Below are 22,918 nucleotides of genomic sequence, written 5' to 3'. Positions count from 1 at the left end.
CCATATCTGAAAACACCACACGATCAAATACTTTCATCCGTATCTGTAAGATATCAACAGACTCTAGTCTAGCCTTTGCAGTGAGGCTCTAAAATCAGATCGGAGTCGACTCACGCTTTAAGTAGTTGACCAAAACGTGGCGGTGATTCAGTCGGATCGCCCAACTCCTACAGTTTGTATCGAATATGTAGTCAGGAAGCTGATACTTGTTCGGTATTTCGATTTAAGAAAATTTCTAAGATCAAAACTCTCACACTCGCCACACTTGGAAAATGTGACCGACATTGATTCAATACGTTTTCGGTTTGTGAATTGCATAAAATGTGAAAAAGATACAAAACGACTTTTAAGTGATATTTAGATAAAAATCGTAAATCTGTGCCAAACGCATTTTTTTTATGTGACCAAATGAAATTGTTACCAAAATATCGAACTGTGATCTTGAAAAAAATACCTTTTAAGCAAACCTGTTGAAAATCAATGAAGATATGCAGAAAAAAGTTTCGAAAATAAATTTGCATAATTGATTTAGATAATAAATAAAATGTGAACAACCAAACCTGATCTGAATGTACACTAAATCTCGATAAGTCAGTGTGAAACTATAAAAAAAAAAAAAAGTATCTTCGACAATATTTCATCTTGTCGAATGCATCTATTGCAGTCGTTCGTACGAAGATACCGATACACCTACGTCTGAGTGGAATATCCCCACTACACGAAATTTTGGAGTAAAATTCAGACAACAGCAGAAACTAAGTGATATCAGCAAAATGGGCTCAGGAAATAATTCAACGCCCGTCATATCCGGATTATTAAGGAGACGCTACTCCGTCCCGGAAATCATAATGAGAAAGTAAGTAGAATTAATATCTTTTATACAAGATTTTTAGAGAAGGAAGATATGGTAGAAAGTAGGATTAATATCTTTCACGCAAGATTTTTATTAGATTTAAGATTAGATTATGGAGATTGCGGCATTGACGTAGGATATCATATCCGTCTTATCTGTTTCCTCTGTTTTTGAATTTTTGTGATTTTCCTAATCTTCAATCCAGAGTTCAACGTATTTAGTACGAAGGAAGAATCTATTTATCTTAAAAGGTGATAGCTCATGATTACTGGCTTATTAGCCTTAATTGGCGCAATTTCAGTTTTAGTGGCTCAGATAAGTGGGTCAATTATTATTGATATATGACCACGGAACTCAGATTGTGGGATTCATTTTTTTCTGATATCTAGCGAAGCCAATACTATCTAAATTGAGACATAATTACATGTATTTAGCCCTTACACAAGCCTGAACTATGTAGAAGGGTTCATCATATTCGATGAGAGAAAGTTCCTTGATTGATGCCGTCTAGACTATCCTATATTAAAGGAGGGGGTGAAAGCTAAAAGGTACTTAATTTAGTAGCGGAACCATGGTGATAGCGCAATTCTGGTTTCAATTTGAAAAAAATGAATGAGAATCAAAATCAAGAGCCAAAAAAATTGTTTGTCTAGAATACTTTATAGACAAGATTATATTATCTTGAATTAAATATAACACGTTTATCATCCAACATGAAAAAAAGAAGCGATTTTTTTCTCAAAGACAGAACTATCTTTGCGAAAATAAAATCTTCCATTAGGATCAAGGCTTGATTTTTTATGAAAACATTCATTTCATTCAACTTTGAAATGTTTATTTGTTATTTTCACTAAAATATCACATTTGGCTTCATTCAAATCAGCATCAATTCGTGAGTCGCAGAGATAAAAGATACAAAATCATTGTTGATGAGACAATGGAAAGTTATCCTTGCATCTATCAAAGTAGAAAAATAATCTGAATTATTCTGGCCTCCTTTGATTTTTTTAAAAAGCTCAGTAAGGTTGTTTGTCATGAGGCATAGCGCTGCAAGGAGGGAGGGTAGGTTAAAAATACTCTGCATAGATTGTAGTATTTATAAGGAGAGAAATTCAATGAGGGATCACAGTTGCATCTAATACTTGGATCTCATGCCTCATGTGATGACGAGATACGGTCTGTACGGTCTCCGCCCTTCCTCGGGATCTAAAAACTACATTTAAGGGAAATGTCCTTCTTAAACGAAGAAGTCCTGGATGGAAAGGAGGAGGAATATGGAAGACGGATCCCTAAATCGCAGAAAGTAGTGGTCCGTGACTCTAATTGATCTCCTTTAATCTCAAGTCACAGCTCCTCCAAGATAAGGCGTTCGTTTCCAAAAACATTAAATACGCTTGATTCCCGCCCGCTAGAACATTCGTTGTGGAAAGCTCTATCTGATAGAAGCTACCAGTTGTCCCTATGTTCACAGGCAAAAGCATTAATTGATAGGACTAGTGGTCAAATAGAGCTGGTACTAGAATTGGTATTTATTACTAGAACTTATCTGACGCTAGCGCATACAAAAGTGCCAAAATCGCCTGTATCGGCAACTTGATTCTGCGGGGCGACATTCCTTATTCAGATTCATGCAAGTACCAGAGCTGCAATTTACCAAAGAAATACTACCGAGATTGATGAATTATTTCTAGAGGTTTCTTTTTAAAGAGCGGATCTGCGCGCGGATCTTATAATTTCCTAAAAAAAAGGAAAAACTTGCGAATTCTCCAGGACAAAAGCAACTCATCAGACGCTGCCCTACCTCTGTTCTGGGAATAGCATGGCCGAAAGTGGTTGGCAGCTGTTGGGATTAATTATATTTAGGACGAAACCCTGCTGGTTCATACCAAAGCCGGGCTAAAGGCAACTATTTTTCAAGGATTGAGGAAACCATCGACGAAAGCCCTTTGCATCACAAAAGGGGAAGAGAGCTTCGTCCTAGTTCCTCCAATCCATTCTTCATCGTCGATAATCGAAGCTCTGCGACGAAAGAAACAATTGCGTTCTCTGCAGGAATTGTAACGTGTCTAATAAAAATATTACACACAGTACGGGTTCGGGGCGGTGTCCAATCTTCAGGGCGGAACTGAAAAGGGCAACGATGCGGCTAGCATGATCGGCATTGTAAAAATCAACTTGCATCGAAGTGCAACCGCTCACAACTTGCTAGCGTGGTTCGTTGCGGAGGTAAAAGCTTAGATCGGTAATCAGTGAGCAATATCGGAACAAGCACCCGGTTTCTTGGCATCTTGAAGGAGGCAGCAAGCAAATACTCGAAGAAACATCGGGAAGCGCACAACCAATCAAAGAAGGAGACTCGCAAAGTACGACAACCCAAACATTACCACGCAATCTTGTTGTTCCGCAAAGAGGCATAGTAGAAACCACTGAAATTAAGCAGATGACTTCGAATATAAGCCGAGTAGGAGCGCAATCGACTGTCCTAGCAAAAGTCGAAGAGGAAGCGCTTATTAAAAACAGTGCGGCAGTTGTGGAACGCATGCGGGCCTGCAACATTCCTCCTGAAAAATCGCAGCAAAGGCATGAAAAACGGACAGATGGAGCTGGAGGAACTTCTGGTTCATATTTCTATCTACTGGAAGACATGGAGAGCAACAGAAGATGCGCGAAAAGCAGAAGCAACCGCCACCCCCGCTGAGAGCATCGTTAGCGCCAAGCGGATCGTAGATAATCCGCTACAGAACGAACGAGGAAGGGCATCTACAGGAGACTTCACCCAAGTGTACTCTCCAGTGCTCAAAAGGAGAAGACGAGAAGGGGAAAAGGGCCAGCAATACGCTGCGTCGTCAGAAAAACCTCTACCTACAATTAGGGCGGAAACGAATAGTGGAGCACTAAAAGAAAAAGTAAGCAGACGAAGGAAGACTAGACAGCCAACTCTGTTTATTCGGCCGATGGAAAGCCAAACCTTTGCGGAAGTCCTCAGCAAAATTGGTTTCAAGACCAAGCCCGACGATAGCGAAGAAGAAGTGTCTTCCGTTCAGCAAACAAAGGGTGGTGAAGTCCTTGTCGGATTAAACCCGCAGACAAACAACAAAGGTACGGTCTTTGAAGTGGTCAAGAAGTCAGAGAAAGCTTTAGTTTCTAGCTTGATAGTTGGAAAATCAAAATTGGTTGGGTATATAGGTATGTACGATACGAATGTTGCAACGAAAGAAAGATTGGCGTTCTCTGAAGGGATCGTGGTGCCCTTGTTGAGTTTCAAGTGTGGATGTGATCTATCGTAGATCTTGCCTTCTCAAACCCCCAACAGCGCGGTCGTTTTTTTTTTGCATTTTTTGGGATAAGTTTAAAGGAGACGATGACGACTCGTTCTCATACCAAGGCAGAGGTAATTCATCAGACGCTGCTTCACCTCTGCCCTAGGAGCAGAAGTAAGATGTTCTCCATTTGGTCGGGTGCGACATTAAGTCGATGCAGACTTAGGACTCTTGAGTTTATAAACAAAAAAATCCCCCACGATTTTCCCTAGCCTAATATGTCGCACATCGATATGGCCCCGACGCATTGGTGAAGAGGGATCTTGAAAAAGTATTGTAAAAAACATAAGAGGAATTGAAGTGTCCACGAAACCCCTCTCTCTCATTACATTCCGGGGCTAGCACAGAAGGGTTCAAGTATGTATCGACGGGACACTTCAGCAGAGCTGCACCTACATAGGTCAACTTTCGTGATTGGGCATAGCCAATTCGAAAGGTCATAGCCAATCTAGAAGGTCATTCTGTTCTTCTTCAGATCAGCTAAGAGTTTCAAAATATTCAATCGACTGACTCCAGGTTCGGTAAATTATCAAACGTCCGAACGAATTTTGATGCCCAATCTTTGCCTCGCCTAGAGTTAAATGTCCGTTGCAAATCAGCTTCCCTTACCCTTCCTTTTAAACTGCTGGCAAGTTTGGAAAGTACATAAGACTTTCTTAGACCAAATGGGAGCGAAAAGTATAAATATTGTAAAAATAAGAATTTCACTGGCGTAAAACGGCTAAAGCATTTGTGGGCGCATCACAAACTAGTCACCACACGTCGACATTTTTCCCCATACCAGACCAATGTAGTTTAGCTAATGCTCCCAATAGAAAGCTAGTTTGCCAGGGATCGAAAATCCTCGACAGGTAAATCCATGAGAAAAAAGTTTTATCAATCTCATTTTCGACCTTGATTCCACGGCAAGCACCCTTGCAATCTCTCCCCTGGGCTGTTGATATTTATTTGATTAATTCATATTTGTCCGAAAGCAGGGGCATTCATTCATTTTTTTAAAGATCAATTCTGAATCATTTTGAGCCACCAGACCTTAACTATAAGAAGAAATATAGAGGTAACATAGTATGAAGGATGTAAGTCTCCAAATGTTAGTGCTAGAACAAACCTCAAAATATGGTAAGGATTATCGCATAGGAAACCGCAAAAACTTATATTTAGTCATTTGCATTACATCACGATAATGTGCTTTTCGGCTTCCTGGTCTCTGATATACTATCGAGAATACCATCGCGAAAACTGCTTAGTGATCCTCTGCCAATAGTTTTCAAGCCATCATGAGCCTAACATATCGCGAAGTCTTCTGATTTCTAGTTTGGTTTTTCACAAGTGGCGCCCAGCGTGGGTCCAAAAAGTTAGTCTTCTACGCGCTAGCAACTTATTTTAAATGGCGCCCAACGTGGGATCTGACGCAACATTAGGGCACACGAAAATAACCTGTTCTGGCTACAACGCTTCTTTCTAAACTGCCGAACGGAGATAGGACTTGATCTCCTTAAACCTTGTCGCAGGTTTGGTTAAATAAATACGGTTCATATCTATGCAAAAGCAATAGCTACTTCCTTCACTCTTTATGTCCTCATCGACATCAAGAGTACATCAGTCGGTGCCCGGTCTATGTCTATCCCAGGAAGGAATTTAAAATATCCGGCCTTTGAGCCGAGATTCACCAATTCGATATCTCTGGTCGCTGCTTAACTCCCTATCCTATGCCATCACTCGATCTGAAGGGGACTTTACCACACCTTCTTTATCTATCGTAGATTTTGTCTCCTATAAAATTTCCAGGCTTAATTCACAGATTAAGCATATTGAGCCGGACTTTGTCCAGAATCAAACGGTTACAATATCGCACATAGATTTCTCCAAAAATTCTTCTGCCGGCACCGATAGGAGTTCCCAATTTTACTAATGAAAAACACAAGCTTCCCAGGAGTACATAGGTACTGGCAAGATCATTCTCCTACGTAGTAGAAGTTGGTCTTTTTTATGAGACCTTTCGACAACGCTCCGCAGATTTCATCTAAAGACACATTCTTGCCTTCAAAACCTCCAGGTCCTTTTCTCTTATGGGTTCTAATTTGCATAGCAGATAGAACAGCAGACAATGTCTTTCCTCAAATTACGAACTCCATGAGATTTTTCTGTTTGAAACTATTAAACGTTGGAGGATCTTATCCAAAAATACGAAGCCAACTAAATTCCTTCAATTCTCGATCCGACTAATACCTTGTTCTTTTCTTCATCATTTCATTTCCAGACATGCTTATCCATTTTTCCCGCTAATTTTTCCGTCTCGCATATAGTTCCCTCCAACCAATTGTTCGACAAATTTAAGACGCAAGCATTTCTCAGTCTATTAAGTTGTTGACATGAAAATGCTATTAAAAGTTGCTAATTCCCGACAACGATATCAAGCAACTGAAGGGACAAGTACCCCTCATTCTCGAGCGAAAGTGATATCCAATACCATTCTTAGCCAATACAATCTTCAGACTTATACAATTCCCCTTGGTAAGAAGCCCTCCTGCACCCCAAAAGAACTACGAAGAAATTCCCGCTCGTCAAATAACACATGCTTCAAGTGAATAACACAAATAGCGTGGACTGGTTGGGAATAAAGCCTGGAGTGTAAAACAAGTGTTTGGATACGATGAATTCCCATGCCCAAGGGGATGGAGTCGGGTGCAAGTATTTAGATGAGGAACAAGTGAAAAGTTTTTTTCCACGTCCATTCACCCCTTTGTTGGGTGGGAGTACGACACGAACCTGACCATAGGCTAGTGTGTGGTATGACTACACCTGGGCTATATTGTGGCTAATGGTAGTAAATCCACTTTGTAATGTTCGAAGGAAATAGGGGTGAAAGCAATGAATTCTAGTTTTGGTTGTCCATTGAAGTTGATTGTTGGTATTTATACTTCTGAACCACATGGTAGGGGGTCGAATTTTATTTAGTCCGAATAGGTATCAACAAAACACTCAACAGCTTATATAGACTCCACGTGAGGATTGAAAAGCTCCCTTATATTAAGTCACCCCAATCAAGGCTCATTGATCCGAATCAACTCCCTTTCAAAACGTGAAAAGCTCCCTTGCCTGATTTAAATACGCCCACAGGTTGACGAAAAGCCCGATTGATTCACTGGGAACACTTTATAATACAATAAGCACTCGTCGACTGCAAACAAAGTCTAGCACTTAATATCCTCCACTAAAAGCAATTTCGCTATTACCATAACTTTTCTCACACCTCCACCATGTCTTTACCTGTACCAGCTTCTCACAAAACATTCCGCGAGGGCAAAAAACTCTTGAAGCTCGCAGGCGAAGGAATAGCCTTTTTAGCGGTCAAAGGTGAAACGAACCTCTGGCATTCTGAGTCGGGTTGAATAACATCCAGCCAAACACGCAAAGTGCCTATTAGGAGCCGCTTACTGGTTCCTAGTTTTACATGAAAGAAAGTGGTCACTATATTTCCACCACGTATTAAACCATGCACATTGCGACAATATGAAGATGGCAAGTAGAGGAACTACCCTCCTTCCCCCACCCATTCGACATATTAAATATTATTTGTCCGTAATAGAGACGAGAGAAACAACTGAAATTGTTTCCTTTCTTTGACCCAGTCACTTTTCACTTGTTAGAAATGGTAAGGGAGGAAAAAATCAACCACCGAAGGATTTAGGACAAAGGGATTTTCCGAAGGCACAAAAGTTTTCGAGGGTAGTATACATTATTAAGCCCTTAGAGTGACAGTTTAAACCAATTTGGTTGGACTTTGTGTGATAGGAAAGTTTAAAGTTGAAGGTGGTGGTTTGGTTTTTTCTTTTTTCTTTGTGAAGTTGAAGGAGATAAAAATCAGGTCAGGGATTGTTTCGATTTTAAGTTTTTTTTATTACAATGAAAAGTGAATTTTTATCGAGTTATATTTCAAAAGAGGTAATTTTTCCTTCAATTTCAAGGAAGTGTAGTTGGTTAAGCCTCTTCAAAAAAGATTTTGAGAACAATTTATAGATTCTCTGGCACAATTTTCTTATTTATCCTTTGGTACGGATAGAGTCACAAAAGGTTTTCAAATCACCATCTAGCGTATAAAGCCACTATAGATCAAAATGGATGTCATAAATGTGCCCTCACAAAAGAGACTTTCGCATTCCAGTATTCATATCTTTAGTCGAAGATGTTATCTCTTTGAATGGCAAGCAAGATGACAGCTGTCATCTAATATGATAGTTTCGAAATTCAATTAAAGATATCGAACCCCGAACTCACCCTAATACTACTTTTTTCGAGCTCGAATTACTTAGTTGCAATGTTTGTGATTTTTGAATCTTTCGTCTTTTTTTAAAAATGAGTTCATATGACTGCATGCCGTTCATAAATTCTATGGTTAAATATTACTCTGAGATTGTTAAATATATTCCATGACTAAGCATTTTACAAATGAGATCTTATCTGAACCACTACATTTTCTGGAAGCATACATAGATAATTCTATCTTTATCAACAAAATATTTACAAAAATGTCCAATATTTTATTTAAATTTTATTTAAATGCAAATATCTAAATGATATATGAAATCAACGATAAAAAACAAGATAAATGGCGGTAAATTTCTGTTTGCTATTCTGGAGTACTTATGTAGATATTTAACCGTTGTTGAATGTTTTATCGTCGCCTGAAGATTGATTATCTGTAGGTAGTCAGTGAGTTGAAAAAATGTGTTACTCGTGTGTTCTCGGAACTCACCTCCAAGATATTTATATATTTATCTTTAGTTTGCGGTTTGAATTTTGTCAAGATATCAAGATATCTTGATTCAGTGTCATACGTTCGTACGACAAATCCTTGTTAGGGGTTTTCCTGAAAGCATTGAACCAGCAAAATTACTTCAAATAGAAAACGTATTGACATTTGATCTCGTCTGACTATGCCATTCAGTAATTGGACAAATTGAATAAAGCTCTTTTTTTTAAAGAATTTATTACCTCAACCAACTGGCTAGCGACCTGGTTGAAATGGCCGAGAGGGGGTGGTGAGGTGAATGCGTGTTGAACTCCCAATTAAACACCTCCACATCGGTAGAAAACTGACCCGAAACTATTTGTCACATTACCTCCGGCTAACCTTCCTGACTTGAAAAACCTTCAAGTCGGGAAATTCCTTTCAAAAAAGAGGGGAGAGGAGGAACAAAACTATTAGTCCAAGGAACTCCTCTGTCATCTGGCCCCTTCATCGGTCGAGCTCTCTCTTCTTTGCAATAAAAGGAAGTAATGTACAATACGGTTCCACTTCAGCATCTAACTAACGATGTTGTCTGCAGAGAACTCCGCTATATTTAAATGAAGTTGCTGAAGGATTCCATCCCACCTTCCACAAGAAAAAAAGATGTGATCGGTGTTGTCCACAACAACATCGCTTAGTCAGTAGATCATGCCCAATCTTGTGTAGGTAAAACTGAAATCCTCCGTGCCTGTTTGCAAATCAACCGCGCAGTCAGTCTGCCTCTCGTTTTACCAGTAGAGCTGCCACTCATTTAGTGCACCTGGCCATTCTTCACGAGCAACCATCTCCCTTGGGTGTTACGAATCTCCAGCTATAGCCTTGTCCGCTACTATGATTTCATCGAAAATGTTCATCTTTGAGTCAAGCGTCAATCCATAGGTTTTGACTCGATTGAGAGTCAGAGTTCTCTTTTTACCCAGGATGACTACTTGAGTTTTTTCCAACGCAAGACTGAAACCATGAGCAGTCGTCCCTCCACTTACCCGTTATATCAATATGCCAAGCCTGCTTTGTGTCTGTTCAACAGTGCGTCTGGGAACAAGTGCTCCTTTGACCCTCTAGCGTCTCATAGAGCAAGGAGCAGTTTCTCACATAATCCTTCAATACCCATAGGTTGAGATACAACATAGAAGCTAATTCCTGTGAGCGAAAATTGACGGCACCTGTAAATGACTCCACTAAGAAAGTAAAGGAATTTCTCGAGGGAGTGTGTTGTTTACCAACAAGAAGAAGAAAAAAAGATTGGCTTTATCCAAGGTCCATTTGGTAGCTCCACGATCAACTACTAAAGAAATACCAAATTTACCTCGTGTATTAATGACGCCAAAGCGTATGCTGCAGAGAGGGATTGGCTGCTCTGCAAAAACCGGAACCGGAACAAGGTCGACTTATTTAAACCATCTAACAACTCTCCCTGTATCAAGCCCGATCTGGGTGGAGTTAACCGATTTTCGAGGGGAATCTCTGTTACATAAACAACCGAGAAAAGGCACGGTGATAATCAAAACTAACAACTTATTACCCAATTATTTGGACGCTCGCGCCACTTTTATGAAACGGATGAAAAGTTGGAATAGAAAATGAAAAATGAGAGCTTGGCCGCGTACGAGGAACTTGAAACCTCAATACACAGCTACCGCGATCGAGGAGGGAAGATCCACAATGGTTTGCATCCTCATCCGATCCTTTTTCTGCCTCAAGTGTCAATAAGGCGGGACCTGAGAGGTCTGCGTTCTATCTTGATATCTTTACCAACCAATTGAGAATGCCGTCCCCATGTAGTCGAGGAGGCAATCAGCTACGAATTGACGGGGGGAAATTTCATGACGTTTAGGTTCACATCGGGGGCCGAACTTTTTGTAGGGCCAATGTGTGGAGTTGCGCATCCCAACTCGTCAGAGGTTTCAAGACAGGCCTCGTATGGTATGAATACTGAGCCTGCACTCAATATATACTAATACCGCTGTGGCAACCATGATATCCAGAGAGATATAAGATGATTCGAGTATAGGACCATTATCCAGTTACTCTCCTTCTAATTTCGTTATTCAAAGTGGCGTTTGCTTCAATTTTGATGAGTTTATAGCTTGATCACACCCCAAACAGCCTGGACTTTTGAATAATAACATCCACGTTAACCAGCAATGAGGCGACCCTCTATAAATCCTGTACCCCTGAAATCAAAGGACATCATTTCAGTTTCCACAGCTTCAAAGTTCATGTTAACAATTCTTTCTGTTTTTCCGTGATGTCACTTTAGGCTTTACCAACAAACAACTGAGCCATACCTTAACTATCTTCCTTCTCTAAAGACTTGACTTCGAAAATGCTAAACAACATCAAAATATAGATAGACAGTATTTGACTAAACACCCATCCTTTTCCATCTCTCTCTTCCACAGACACAGTCTAGCTCAACAGAAATCTTTTGACGAGAGTTCAGCGGCAACAGCACCATCTCCTAATCGTTCTCCGGCACCAGTCTATCATAAATCTTACTCAACAAACACCCCCACTCGAACCTATCCACTTTCATCTGGATCAGATTCGAATCTGTCCCTTCGACGTTTCGATCATCGTGGCGGTGAGATGTCCATGCGCAAATCAACCCTACTTCGTCGCATTTGGAGCCGTGAATTGAAAAGATATGATGACACACGTTCAGGAAGCTGGTCACCACCAATGCGTCGATCACAACGTCGCCTTCATCCTGAACCAGTGGAACAACATCGTTGCGAGGAATGTCGCAAGCTTGAAGACGATCACAGCGATGAGTCTGAAGAATTGGTTGTTGGAGCATCACGTAAACGTCTACGATTGATTTCTTCACATGGAAAGGAGGCCATCGATCAGTCATCCGCCTCATATCATACCTCATCTGCAAATTATACACAATCGACATCCGAAAGGACCCAGATAACAACACCAAATAATGGCAGCCTGGAGAGCACACCACTGAAGTCAGCGTCAACAACAACCACTACCTCCTCTTCGATTCAAAAATCGAACAATGTTCATATTTACATGACCCCAATCAAATCAGACCAATCAAATTCTGAACCGATCGATCAGGGTCAAGATATGCTTCACGTAGAAATAGATGTAGATAATAGTGAAACAAATGGGAACAGTATTCAGATGAATTCGGACGAAAACCAGAACGAACAAGCTTTGGTCGAAAGTCCGCAAACCGTGGTTCCTGGGAAGACCACAACTGTCAGTGGCACCGGGGACTCTCCTCTAGATAAGTTCATATCAAAACTACTCATTGACAACTTAGCCGATCTTGCCGACGAGATCAACGAACAGTTTGAAAACAACAACAACCTCATGAGAAACACATCCACCCCGAAATCTAAACGAGTCTCTGTGGTATACCTCACTCCTGAGCATATGGAAGCGGTCGTTAGCAGATCCCAGAACTCGACAACCGACAACATATCATCAGACAGTAACAACCTCATGATCACCACAGATTCATCTAACAATGAACGAATCATCTACTTTCCAAGTTGCTCTTTGGAATGCAAGGATGACATGTCGAGCTTCAATTCAAACTGTTCAGACATTGAACTTCATAACATATCTGGAGAAAGTCTAGTCACAGTCAATGCTGGAAGTGCATACCTGCAAAACGCACACACAACTACTTTGGTAGTCCCACGAATGCTGAATAAATTCCCCCGAACTGAGTCCTTGGAAGCTGAATACTCCTTGACCTCAGCCAGAGAAGAAGAGGAGGACAATGCAAATGGGAACGATACAGACGATAGTGTTAGTCTAGTCGATAGTTTAGATGAACCGCATCCTTCCAGCAACAATAATGAAAATTCGGCAGAAAAGACTGAGGAAATTACGGATGAACCCAAGACTGAGCCTAATAATCCCGACGATGAAGAGGCAGATGAGGAGGAGAATACCCCTTCAATGTGCCGAGAACCTGAAGCTTTTTTCATTCCTATAGCTGGTTCTGAGTCAGAGAAGGTCCGATCTGGCAGTGTGAGTGAAGCCATGCCAGAAAAGTTGAAGGAAAGGATCATACAACGGCAACGTGAATTAGACAAGAAGAAAATCGAAGAGCATCGGAAGAAGCAGAAGAAGTTGGAAGAACTAATAGATCCTAAGTTAGAAGAGCAAGGCTTTACCGAAAAGTCACCAGTTCGGCTGAAAAAAGATTCACCAGTTAAAGAAAAGCCTCCGGTTCCAAAGAAATCGGAGAGCCTTACTAGAAAACTCAAAAGCAAATCCAACGCTATACATCTTCACACAGAAATCAGTCTCTTGGAGTCCTACACAATCGACTCAAAGGGCAACATGCAAATGAGAGCCCCACAACAGAAGACTGAATCCACGTCAACTGGCATCACAAGCACAAGTGGCGCTACTAAGAAGCTATATCCTAGTAAGTCGAAGATTCAGCGAAAGCAAAGCATGATTGCGCCAAAGCCACCAGAAATTGCTCCTTCCATACAGGACAGAAAACCACTGTCTTCAAGCTCACACAACAAGTCCAGAAGCCAAGCAAAGAGGGACGTCCAAAAGATGACAATTTTTCAGGCTCAATCAGACATAATCACGCCTGACTCCGAGAACGGTCCACGCCGTGTATACCAAAAGACTGAAATTCAAGACGGAGAGAAACATATCGAAATCTTGGAGATTGTGGAATGCATCGAGAGCTCTCCGGAAAGTTCACCGGATCGCCATCAAACTTATCGATGTTCAAGTAAATCCGCCTTATCACGTCGATCGAAAATTCCTATTCCCGTCTATAAAATGGGTAGATCGTCCGGTTATCAAAAAGCTATACGCTGTCCCCTTCTACGTGAAGCCAGTCCAAATAGTGTGAAATGCATCGCCCGAAATCTCCAGACTAGCTCTTGCAACAAAGTTGATCGTGTTATTGCTGAGTTGCTCATTGACGCACTGAACAGACCTGAAGAGATCGGTATAGAAATCATCAAGTCCCCGAAAGACCTATCACGTGATAAATCCTCGAAGCGACAAAACAATCAGCGACGAAACACTCCTCGTAGATCGGCGAATAACACAAAATATCAACAAGTTTTCGAGGTGATACCAGAAGAAAAGAGTAGCTTTTCCGTGGACTCTTCCACGGACGATGCTACCAAGTCGTCGTCCACAAAGGCTCGAACTAGGGACTCGTCTTCGACGCAAATGAAGACTTCCGATAGTACGGCTCCAACCAAAGAACTCAATGAACTTCCAACAGAATCGTCTTCAAGCACGTCAGCGACCAACCCAAAATCCTCGACGACCAGCAATCCAGGACGTCTAGCGGTGGACCATGCAGAACCGAACGCCTGGATCGGATTCTTCAGGCGCCACGACAGCTCCATGGACGAAGGTAGACTTATGCACTGTTTATGATACCTACTGAAGGGCCTGTCAGGTTTAGCTAAGAACAAGTCATATCCTAGTGGTTCCTAAGTGTAGTCTAGTTAGAAGCCTAGAAATTCGCCAAATATTAAGTTAGATACAAGAAGACAGCCTTAGGGCCGAAACAGGAAGATTTTGTCCCAGCAAAATGTTATGTTTGTTTTATGTTGATTGTCTTCGAGTCTCCTAGTTTTAGGGTAGGGACATAACGCAAGGGTCACTTCCTTGTGCCGTAGTTACAGTACTGAACGACCGTTTCGAACACTTGTTATCACTGAATTTGTTTTAGAATTTTTGTTGACTGACTGTGTTTGACATGTTTTATGTTTTTAGAATGTAGTTTTGAGATTTAAGCGAATCATGTGATCTTATTTAAGGAGTTTAAAGAAGATAAACATATCCACTCGCATGTCTATGACGTGCAACTTGCAAGTAACTTATTATCCTTTCGTATTGTTCTTAATTTTAATTTTAATATTATTTCTGTTGTATGTTTTTAGTTTTCCCTAAAGGTTTACCTACACAAGTCGAAATAAAATGATTTATTTACCTTCACGTCAATTGTTTGTTGTGTTTTTTACGTTATTGCATTTTTTGGTTTTGTTAACAGTTGGTAACAGGACGCACAGACTGTGCATGCATGCGGATTTTGTTGTTTAGTGTTGACAATTTGTGACTCCTGCCTGTTGGACTGAGACTCTATGATACCTGCATGAATTGACTGACCTAGTTTTTGACACAGAATAGTTTGCCATAGATATCCGTTCTCCTGTACCACCTCTATCACCTCTGATCAAATGCTATTCCCTTTCTCTAATGTATAGTTCGCGTGTTCCGTGCTGACCCTAGATATCCAGGACTCTATGCGGGGCCTTTATTTAGTCCTCCAGAAGAAGTTGGTCCCCCCAATCAAGGAAGTTGTCTCGGTAGATCTGCACTTGTCAAAGAAGTATGAAGTTTGTGAAGCGTCATCAACGTCTACCCTTGCCATCAGTACCTTGCTTAAACTACTATAGTTTATCAAAACTATCCTAGTGAGCAAGATAGCACCTTTGCTAAAGTAGAACCTGAGTCTCAACAAACTTTCAACTAAATCACGGTCCATGAGACTTTGTAGATCTACTAATTAGTTCTTCCAGGACAGCTACTATATTCGCATGCCTTTCTGCCATCATTTGAAATGTATAAAAATCTGCTGCTTGGTAAGGAAGCTGGGAGAACTAACTTCTGCTATCAATAACTGCGCTCGATCGGAGACAATACGGTGAGCCTTTAAATATTCGCGCCGTTGCTCCTTATCCCTTGACATAGATAACTCGAAAAACCCACACCTTCCGTTGCAGCTTCGCTTGAATCATCATTGCTCTGATGTTTACCCTAATCCAATTTCACTCTGAGGGCAACACCTTCTCGACGGAATTACCTGGATGGTGTATTCATTTTCATGTTTTTAGCCTGGTTGTTTGCGATTGGCCCTATTGTGGGAATTTCAGAGTGGTTATGATTGGACCCATATCGCGGGCAGAACTCCTTGTGAGCTCAAAAGTGATGTTGCACTTTACAACTCGGGCGCCGTACTCCTCCTAATACTGGATCTGGACTCAGTATAAAGCAGTACCGCACGGCAGTGATCTCACTGTGATCTCCAAATCCATACATGCCCAAAAAAGACCGTGGGTTGTGTCTACACGGCAGGTACTCACAGTAAACCCCCAAGACTTTCAGCACCCTTTTCTCCTCCATGGACTCTAAACAACCTATCCCCGGCGCTTTCAGAACAGTCAAGAAACACTCATATCGAATGCAAAAGCCTTCTGCATATACTGTACCCCGTGGGGAATTTTGGCAAAGGTAAGTCTTTTCTTCCTAACTTTGCTCAAGCCATTACTAAAATTGAATATAGAACCTCAATGTTCCTCTTATCTTAGCTATCCCCCCGTTGTTATTATTTTCTAGAGAATTCTTTTCTGGTGGCTTGTCAGAAATCGCCATACACATCACACATATTTGTTTTCTATCTCTCATTTTTTATGAATGGAGGTGGAAAACTTAAAAAGACACTGCAGCGCCAGGTTGCAGCAGTGTATGGTATTCTCACCCACGCTTTTCCAACTTCCGCCTGAATCCTTTTGATTGTGGAGATCACTCTGCACCAATTTCCAGTCCGACTTCAACATTTTCCCGACGATGTTCTGAGGGCTTATGCAGATTTATAGACAATCTTCCTTTCTGACCAAAATAGACAGTAATACATGATATGCTCCTGGCTCTCAGGTGTGCAACCACATTCAGGACAAAAGGGAGAATCATTCACCCTGAATCGGTGCAGAAACTTCCTGAAACCACCATGACCTGAAGGGAATCGGGCTAGGTGGTAGTTAACCTCGCCGTGTCATCGCTGAATCCACTCCTTAATACGGGGAAGCAGAGTGTGGGTCCAGCGAGTCATCCCATCATTGCTCCATCCATCGGGACCATTGCCGCAATAACACACGATGCCTTGACTGAAATTGTTCTGGAGGCGCAGCATACTCTTAGCCCCACTAAGCGGTAAGTCATGTTCACTCTCCTGCGATTGGTCTCACACGCTAGTGCTTCCTCCCAAACTGGTACCGCGTATAAGAATTTACAGCGAACCACTCCGACCGCAGGTAATTGTATCTTGAGCCTCTAATATTAGGCATCATCCGCACTAACCATGCGCCGATATTTGCCGGTTTCTCACAGACATAGTCCACGTCCACATTATTTCGTGATGACAACCACGGCTAAATCATCTGCGAAATCGATCATCATTGCACGGGAAGGAGAAGGACCCCATTGTACATCCACATTCCATAGGAGAGGACCCAGCACTGAGCCCTGTGATACTCCAGCTGTGACGGTATACTGCTTCGGTCCCTCATCCGTATCATAGCAAAGTGTCCTTTCCGAGAAGTAACTTTCGTGGAGCTTATTCAAATAACTAGAGACACCTGTTTTAGCCAATGAGCTTTTATCCACTCCTACCGTCATGAGTAGGCAATATGTTAAGCCCACATAAGTTTATTGTTTGATTTGCTAGGGTGTATTACATCAAAAGGACGCATCTAGCTCAGAACAAGTTACTGAGGACTGAAATTTCAACTTTGTCGTCTCTGATGATGGAGCCTCACAACCTATGCCAAGTCAAGAAGGATTTCTCCGTTTATGACTGGACCTCAGAGAGATCTCTAGTTACAAGTTGGGAGAGCTGTTTTCCTTCGTGAATGCTGCGGGCTGCCTCCTTGCTCTCGTAACAGCAGTCATGGTCTTAGGAGTTTGTGGCATCAAACCGGCGCACTACACGACTAATTGGGCTTCTCCCAGCGACCTGTGATAACTACCTACCTTATCATCTATCCTGTGTTGAAATAGAGCTGCTGACGAATTCCATCCCTCCTTCCACAAGATAAAAAGTGCAAAACACAGAATTCGGGAATCGTGCCTTTCCAATCTCGCGCAAGTAAGACTGAGAACTTCCATACCCACTTAAAAACTGGGTAAGGAACTAGTCAATCTCACCATGCTTCGGATTCAGCCAGGCAGTTAGGTGCGTGTCAATAAGTCGCGCAGTCCATCTGCCTCCAGTTTCATTTAGCCAAGAGCGTTGTCACTCATCTAGGGTGCGTTGTCGTTCTTCACAAGCAACCACCTCCCTTGGCTCTTTTGCTTTACGCTTGTATGTGGCTTTACGCTTCTTAGTTGGAAGGACCACGGGGATCACTCCCAAGATCACCATCATACACGCAAAGCTCCTCTCTGTGCTTGCGCTGTGCTAACCTTGCTTTACTCTCCAAACATTTGACAACAATCCTGAGGTAGAGACGATGTACAGCACCTCCGACCTTTTTTCCAGCATTTTTTATTTCCAAACATGGCAGAGAGGATTGTATCTATAGCTGAGCCTGTCGAGCACTTGTTAAAAAAAAAAAATAAATGCTGTAATTACTATTCTTCATTTTTCACAGATGATTCTCCATCTCAACCGTACCCCAACTCCACTGCCGCCTCATCATGTCAACCAACAATATCTTCACCAAGTACGAACACAGCTGCTGCCGGGACTACAACACCTAAAGACATATCATCAGCTGAATGTCTTAACAGTGCCGAGTCTGATAATGTCCTTAAGCTCATCGACAAAACATTCCAAAATTCTACCAAATCAAAAATTCAAGCTCCTTCGAAACCTGCATCATCATTAGACTATGTCGCGGAAACTGCCACTACCGCTGCCACAATCGCCTCTGGGACCACTTCCACTATCACATCTGAAACTTTTTCAAATACATGTAATTCATGTAAACTCTTGGAAAGGAAAAATGGAGCTGAAACATGCAAGAATATTGAAAACGCAAAACCATCTATAAAAAGCAAAAAACCTCAGAGCAATGCACTTAGGAAGAGCAACACAGTTTTGAAAATCGACTTGAAGCAATCCTCGGAGAGTTCCAGCCAAAGTTCGATCTCGTCAACATCCACAACAGCCGAAGCGAGTTCTAGCTCAAAGGGAAGCGAAAAACCCAAAGACAAACTCAGTTCGGAAAAGGCTCATCCGCCTGATGTATGGCGCGTTCAGTCCCCCGACATATGTAAAAAGGCAATCCCGAAACTGAAAGGACGCGAGAACGAGCCATCAACATGTGAAACGATGACTGAAATCGACACTAAATCGTTCATTATAATCGAAGATAGCTGTAACATGAGTCCTTCAACGCTAAACTACTCAGCAAATATCCCAACAAAAGTCATCCCTACCTCAACGGACTCGAACACCCCTATCCTAACTAATAAGTGTACAATATGCTGCTTTTGTAATCCGGATTTGCACAAATCCGGTAAAACTACCTCCTCCACACCGTGCCCTTATTGTAATCGTAGACGTACACCTCCAAAACGCGAGGAGGAAACTAACACAGAATCGGATTATTTTCTAAGCCACCCTTTCTATCAATCCATGACCAAATTCGATCATACTCACATCCGGACCCGTTCTAGGGATTCGGACGTTATCAGTACAAAATGCACAAAAGTCAATGAAAAAATAAAAAATTACAACTTCCCCGAAGGGACCGCCAGTCAGCAGGATTCCACCTCGAAATCGAGAGTCACAAAAAACCTCTCTCGCCCCAAAAACACTATCAACATCCCCAAGCGGGCGGAACCGGGAGCCGTGCATAAAACCACCCAGGATACCATCAAGTCAAAGGACTCGAAAATGAAAAATTCTAGTCCGGATAGGAAAGCATTTCGCCTGCCCAGTCCTTACGCTAATCTATCGTCAACTAGCTTTGAGCGTACATCGAGTCCTAGCTCGTCGTCGGATTCCACTTGTCCTACGACGCCTAGCCGCTGTCCCATCCTGCCATCGGCACGAAGACACAATTTCGCGGCGGCTCGAAGTAATTCCAAGGAGGCGGAGCGACGGAAGGAGAAGCATCCGGCCGGGAAGGCGACAGCAGTTGGCGGTAATAACAATGAAAGTGTTTCGGATAATGCAAACAACAATGGTGGGAGCAACAATGCGAAAGTGAATGGGCAGACCAACGGTGAGTAATGAAAGTTCTTTACAATATTTTTTTCTGAAAATTGATAATCATTTCAATGGAGTGGACAGCCACATTGTTTACTCAGACAAATTAAAGTTGGGTTGCAGAATAGAGTCCAGGAAAAACGCTAGAGCGTTGGGGATTCAAATTTTAAGGAAGTGGACGAGGCATTGAACATGGTCCTCCCACTATCGTTAATTTTCATTTATTGTAATTAGCAACCCACAAAGTTTTGACTGAATTGTATATGATAAAATGTATTACGTCTGATAAGGTCCTTATAGGAAGGACTTAACACCAAATATCCTTTACTAAAGGGTGCCCAAACTCAACCTCAAAAAAGCCTTGGATGAAAATCTGAGAACATTTTAAGCTTACTTTATCCGCAACAATATTTTGTCAACCTGTGAGAATAGTTAAGGACGCAGTTGATTCCTCTGTATGAGAAACGGCTTGATCATCGAACCTAGGACAAGTGCGTGTATGGCTCGCACCTTGTTGAAACCACAGACGGTATCTGCACCCCGAACTTCACAGGATCGCGTTTTTTTTCAGCTATCCGTCACTGTGCCTCCTTCAGCGTTTCTTTCTGGATTTTCACAATTGCCAAGGCCGATATCTTTTGACTGGAACATCTTCCCAATTCTCTCCACGTGTTTCTGCTCAGGAGATTCCTTTATATTAGGAATGAACTTATGCGGCCACCGACCTTTCGAGATTGTCCATCCAACACCACCAGCTTTATTAGCAATTTCATTCAATACTGGGCCCTTATTTCTTAGTAACTGGAGGTATTGCGTGTTCATTAAATTAGACCACCATTTGGCTTCCGCTGTTTTGGTGGTGTGGAAGCAGAGTGATAGCAATTTAGTTGAGAAGTCACAGGCAGGTCAACTGAAGCAATTTTTTCCTCGGAGTCATTTCATTACCCCTGCCCTGTAAGCCGCACCCTTAGCATTCATGCCAATATCCCCTTTCTTTCATCGTATAACCTCTTTTAGGCTGCTTCGCAATTGCTTTTCCCGATCATCATTACCCCCTGATCTTGCAGCTGGCAATGTTGTAATTTCATTGTTTCACGAGTAATTGGCATCGCATACTTCCCTGATTCATTGAGTAATCTGCATTACATTGTCTGTGCCCATGCCATGCCAATATAAAGTTCTCATTTTCCATCCGCCCACCCCACCTGATATTCCGTGAGAACTCTTTTTGATGGTCGGTGGTCACTGAGAATATAATGTTCACTAACATATCATATCGAGTGAGTTTCCTGATTTCTTCCGAAGGTGTATGAAGCCCCGCCATTTGCAAAGCTCCACCATTCCTTCGAGCAAAACACCTCCCCTAATGTTCGTTATTCAGCTGCCCCACTTGAGAGCCTACATATTGAAATTACCCGCTACGATTTTCAGCCCTCGTCTGCTCAGACCCAACACGAGAGCTTTCAGCATTTGCTCATATTCGGTAAGTATAACTCTGTCAGACGTTCCATTACTTCCTGAAAGCCCTTGGTTCCGCAAACCCATGGGACTGTTTGTCCTGTTCAGTTTCTGACCCAAATGCCATCGTGACTATGATATTGCTCAATAATTATAGTCATGTCAACACCTCTCCCGCAAATGATCTACGTGAGTAAATCATATGTGAAGTCGCAATGGCTGAGGTTGATTCGTATCAACTTCATTTGCGATTTGCCTTGGGGACTCTACCGTAATCCGGGCATTTGCTGCTGATACCGATGTTTGGGGCGATTTCGCAATGCTTAGGGTAATCTTGCTCAGTCGGTCGGTTTTGATACTAAGATATGATGACCAACTTTCCTCGCTTTCCCGCTCGCGTAAATAAGATATTACTTGAAAGTTAATCGATAGTCCCCCTGAAATATTGCATATACGGCTTGGACTCTACGAGATGGTGTCCAGCACAAAACCTTGAAACCAAGCCACGAGACAAAGCCAAGCCACAGCCAAGAAGCCATCAGCTCTTTCAACTATTACCCATCGTGTCGTGGCGAGGGAGCTCAGTAAGGAGGATCCGGGAAACCGGAAATGGCACCTGAAGCTAAGCGGTAATCAGAACCCCAAGCCAAGATGTGACTACCGTGCAGGGGCTAAGATGTGGCCGCTCACGATGAACTCTGGCCACCAGATGACCCCAAGTTTCAACTAGCCTTGTCTCTGCAAAAAGAGGGCCGAGATCGACTTATTTTCCCCGATAAAATAAAGGTCATGGTAGCCAACTATGAAGAAATTAAAAACCTGTATATCGTAAAATGTTACGGGAAAACTTTGTCGACGAAAGCACGAATGAGTGACTCACATAGTGCTGCTCCTAATTCAACGATCTGTGGGAGGATGTGCAATTGACCCTGAAGAGGGTTTTCGAGATATCATCATTTAAAAAGTGCTTTCTCTGGCTTCCAGAAGAGGGAGCGTAATGGCGCTGAGATCCTGGAACAACTTGGAGTCCAAAATAATCTCACCACCACCGCCTAGATGCTACTTAACAACAAAGTAAGAGAAAGAGCCGATAGACCGGGAATTTTCCTTACTATTGGAGCTTGGGACCGTCAGGTTACAAGTCTCAGATAAATTTGCAGCATTGTAAAGCGCCGACTTCTCTTATCAATAGCTTCAAGATAAGTATGATATATACTGCATGCAAGAACCATGGTGAGGAGGGTGGTTGGTGAGGAAATTAGGGGCTTAAACTTCCGACATGCTAACTTCCTATATGCCAATGGAAGTGATAGATCCCGTTCCTGCATCGTAGTTTCAAAAGACCTCCAAGCTATCTTGGTTAACGACCCTGACACCACAACCATCAAATTGACCACAAAAAGCCAACAGGTAGATGAGGAGATTCTATGGTGCTCTGCTTATTTCCCTTATGACGTAGACGAAGTTCCCAGTGGAACATTCATCAGAGCTTACCAATATACCAAAATTAAAGGCATGGGAATAATAGCAAGATGTGATGT

The 22,918-nt window shown here is 42.1% G+C and overlaps 1 protein-coding gene across 7 annotated transcripts in view; it reads left to right on the top strand.

Annotated features, from left to right (window-relative positions):
- Positions 1 to 22,918, top strand: part of LOC119658836 (serine-rich adhesin for platelets-like) — a 237,549-nt gene that overhangs the window by 201,636 nt on the left and 12,995 nt on the right. For all 7 annotated transcript variants that reach the window (XR_005250289.1, XR_005250290.1, XM_038066576.1 and 4 more), the window contains 3 exons: positions 665 to 856; positions 11,368 to 14,333; positions 18,355 to 19,935. Coding sequence is in view for 5 of the 7 variants with exons in the window: in XM_038066576.1 (XP_037922504.1) it covers positions 665 to 856; positions 11,368 to 14,333; positions 18,355 to 19,935 (4,739 nt within the window). In the remaining 2 variants the exon portion in view is untranslated. The remainder of the gene's footprint in view (positions 1 to 664; positions 857 to 11,367; positions 14,334 to 18,354; positions 19,936 to 22,918) is intronic.

This window comes from Hermetia illucens, chromosome 6 (genome assembly GCF_905115235.1).
Source record: "Hermetia illucens chromosome 6, iHerIll2.2.curated.20191125, whole genome shotgun sequence".
NCBI lineage: Eukaryota > Metazoa > Arthropoda > Insecta > Diptera > Stratiomyidae > Hermetia > Hermetia illucens.
This window is presented reverse-complemented; position numbering and strand designations above follow the sequence as displayed.